Source organism: Quercus lobata, chromosome 10 (assembly GCF_001633185.2).
Source record: "Quercus lobata isolate SW786 chromosome 10, ValleyOak3.0 Primary Assembly, whole genome shotgun sequence".
Taxonomy (NCBI): domain Eukaryota; kingdom Viridiplantae; phylum Streptophyta; class Magnoliopsida; order Fagales; family Fagaceae; genus Quercus; species Quercus lobata.
This window is the reverse complement of record NC_044913.1, coordinates 7,332,198-7,335,531: the sequence shown is the minus strand read 5'-3', so window position 1 is coordinate 7,335,531 and position 3,334 is coordinate 7,332,198. Positions and strand designations below refer to the sequence as shown.

The window sequence follows — 3,334 nt, the reverse complement described above, 5'->3', positions numbered from 1 at the left end:
GACTGTTTGGGGATAGCCTTCATCGTGACTTTGCTTCTCCCATTGAAGTCCTGGAGTGCCGAGGATAGGGTCATCCTCAGCTGTTTCCCTTGACACCTCGGCCTTTGATTATTCGTCCTCGGCACGCGATCTCCTCGGCACGGGCCCTGAGCCTGGATAGAACGTGGGCCGGATCGTAAGATCCCTGGCCCCACAAGGTATATTACAAAATTTACATAGACTTTATAAATTGACGTGCAACTTGTAACTTTTTATTTTTATTTTTATAGGTGCTTTGCGCTTATTACAACAAAAATTGCTTTTAAGACAACAAGCTTGGTAGTAGCGGAGGCTACAACTTGCAACTATTTTTATAATTTATTGACATGACATCAAACATATTTATTGTCACGTTCTCGCATATACGAGTACGATTGATTTTAAAACACCCCTAATTAAAACACACCTAGATTATGTTTGGGAATCTATTAACAATTTAACGGCACAATGAAAGTGGTCTATACTAAAGAATTTGAGATTCATGAAAGGCGTCCAATTTATCTTTGACTAAGATTGAATATTTCGTTCGCAATGTCACCATCGATGATAAATGGAGGTGTGCATTTCAAATGGCTACGTAAAAGTCCACTTGTGCACGCAGTCTTTGTCTGTGTGTGTGCAAGTGTAGAGTCGGTTAAACAAGTTGAACCAAGCTTTGCAAAGTCTGTGTTGTATAAGAAGATCCTATCAGTCAATGTGTGTAAATCTTCGAAAACCTAGGATACTCCTGAACTTGGCGGCTATACGGGTAGCTTTTCCGGTAGCAATTCCGAGCGCCGATGGAGTAACCGGCCGGCGACGAGTAAGTCCGGGGAGCGAATCGGTAGGAGGGAGAGTTTCTCAAGGATTCGGGGGGAGTTTGAGGAGGAGAGATTTGTTTGAGAGATTTCGGCGGCGAGAGCACGGCTCTGATCTTCAAAGGACGGTTGTTCATCGACAAAGAAGAAGCGCGATCGTACTCTTCGATAACATTCGCCAAGTCCTCGTCGAAAGTGATCGAAATTAGGGTTTCCAAATCTCCGGTCGGCAATTGACACCGGAGATTCACCGATGAGCCACAGAACTCTCCGAGCTTCACCATCAACTCTGTAACAACAACAAGAAACAAAAAAATTGATTAATTATTCACACAAAAAAGAAACCAAACGAATTCACAAAAATCGAATCTGAAAATGGAAGAGCACACAAACCTGTGAAAGAAATAGAGCGATCGACGGTGAGGACACGTGTAAGGCCGCCGGCGTAGCGGAGCGTGCCGTCGGTGTAGCGAGGGAGGATTTTCCCGCCATAACTGCAGAGGAATTTGATGGTCTCTGTGTTTTTGCTGTTGTTGGACACCATGATAGTTTTTGAAAGTGGAGAGGAGATTTTGGTTAGTGAGAGGCTCAAACCTCTGGAGATTGGTTTCGGTGAGTATTTATAGGGAGAGAAGGAATGGGAGGGTGAAGTGAGAAATAGGAAGAGTGGGGAGTACACGGAAAGTGGGGGCTAAGAAAGAAAGAATTATAACGTGTTGGGTACAAAAAGCAAATGAAAGAAATATTGAGATGAAGCAGTCTGCGGTTTGATATATGCGGATGGATATTCTTTTATTTTGCTTGAGGGAGTAAATTGCGGGTAACAAGGAATCGGTTCTACTACGAGGCTGATCACCAGCACTGTGGGCCTCACTTTTTTTTTTTTTGGGTGACTACGAGGAAATTGACTACTTACCTTTCTATTTTTAAACTATTTTGTAAAAGTATCTCGTAAAATTATTCTTTTTGTAAACTACGAGGAAACAACCATTTTGTAAAGGTATCTTGTAAAATGGTACTTTTTTTTTTTTTTTGAAATTGATATTAACATTATGGAGTTTCAAGATAAGGGTTATTTTGTTATATATATTTCAAAAATAAAGGATATTGGTCATTTTAATAAACATGTTTGTTTATTAAAACCAATGTAAGAGTAATATTTAGTAAAGAAGGATATGCAATTCAACAAGTCTTTTAGCTGAACACTGCAAAAAATGAAGTTTATTTGTAATATGGGTACTATTCAAACTTATTTGAGAAAATGAGGAGAAAAAAAAAAATTTGTTAATAGTGTAGCTGAAATTCTAAGAAAAAGTATGAGAGAGGAGTGAGAAATGATGTGGTGGAGGGAGAGAGATAATTTAATTTTGGTGATGTAGTTACAGAAATTCCTGTCCAAAGTGCAAGCTGCCCAGATTAGAGGAGCACTCAAAATAGGAGAAGTGTTGTAAAGGAGAGAGAGAGAGAGAAAAAAAAAAAAAAGAAGAAGAAGGAATTGTAACAATGGAGTTGCCGAAATTGTAGGGGAAAGGAGAGAGATAAAAAAAGAATTAAGGCAATGGAGTCGCCGAATTTGTGGAGAAGAGAAAAAAGAAGAAGAAGAAAGAAAGAATTATGGCAATTGAGTTGCCAAGAATGTAGGGGAGAAAAAGAAAAGAACTGTGGCTTGCCGAAATTGGAGAAAAAAAAAATTATGGCAAGCCACAATTTTGGCCACTCCATTGATCATTGCCTTTTTTTTTCCCAAGCTTTAGCAAGCCATAATTCTTTTTCTTTTTTTTTTCTCCCTTACATTTTCGGCAACTCAATTGTTATAATTCTTTTTTTTTCTCTCTCTCTCTCTCTAGTTTCAGCAAACCACATTCCTTTTTTTTTCCTCCCCTATATTTTCAGCAACTCAATTGCCATAATTCTTTTTTTTTTTCCCCTCTCCCCACAATTTTGGCAACTCCATTGCCTTAATTCTTTTTTTTTTCTCTTTCCTCTCCCTTACATTTTCAGCAACTTCATTGCCACAATTCCTTTTTATTTTCTCTCTCTCCGCACTCCTCCTAGGCAGCTTGCATTTTAGGCAGAAATTTCAATAACTATATCACTGAAATTCAATTCTCTCTCTCTCTCTCATATTTTTTCTTAGAATTTTGGCAACATCATTTTCGGAATTTGCCTTTCTCCTCATTTTCCCAAATAAGTTTGAACAATGCTTATATTTCAAATCTCATATTTTTTCTTAGAATTTTGGCAACATCATTTTCGGAATTTGCCTTTCTCCTCATTTTCCCAAATAAGTTTGAACAATGCTTATATTTCAAATAAACTTCATTTTTTGCAGTATTTAACCAAAAGACTTGATAAAAAAAGCAAATGAAAATATTGACATGAAGCAGTTTGCGGTTTAATATTTATGCGTATGGATATTCTTTTCTTTTCCTCGAGGGAGTAAATTGCGAAGAACAAGGAAACGGCTCTACTATGAGGTTGCTCACCAGCATTGTGGG

At 38.1% G+C, this 3,334-nt stretch overlaps 1 protein-coding gene across 1 annotated transcript; it reads right to left on the bottom strand.

Annotated features, from left to right (window-relative positions):
- Nucleotides 1-515: 515 nt before the first annotated feature.
- LOC115962440 lies at nt 516-1,474 on the bottom strand. The gene is made up of 2 exons (XM_031081277.1): nt 1,230-1,474; nt 516-1,125 (listed from the first exon to the last, which is right to left on the bottom strand). The coding sequence occupies exons 1-2, from the start codon at nt 1,378-1,380 to the stop codon at nt 731-733; spliced, it is 546 nt and encodes a 181-aa protein (XP_030937137.1). The 5' UTR covers nt 1,381-1,474; the 3' UTR covers nt 516-730.
- Nucleotides 1,475-3,334: the final 1,860 nt, after the last annotated feature.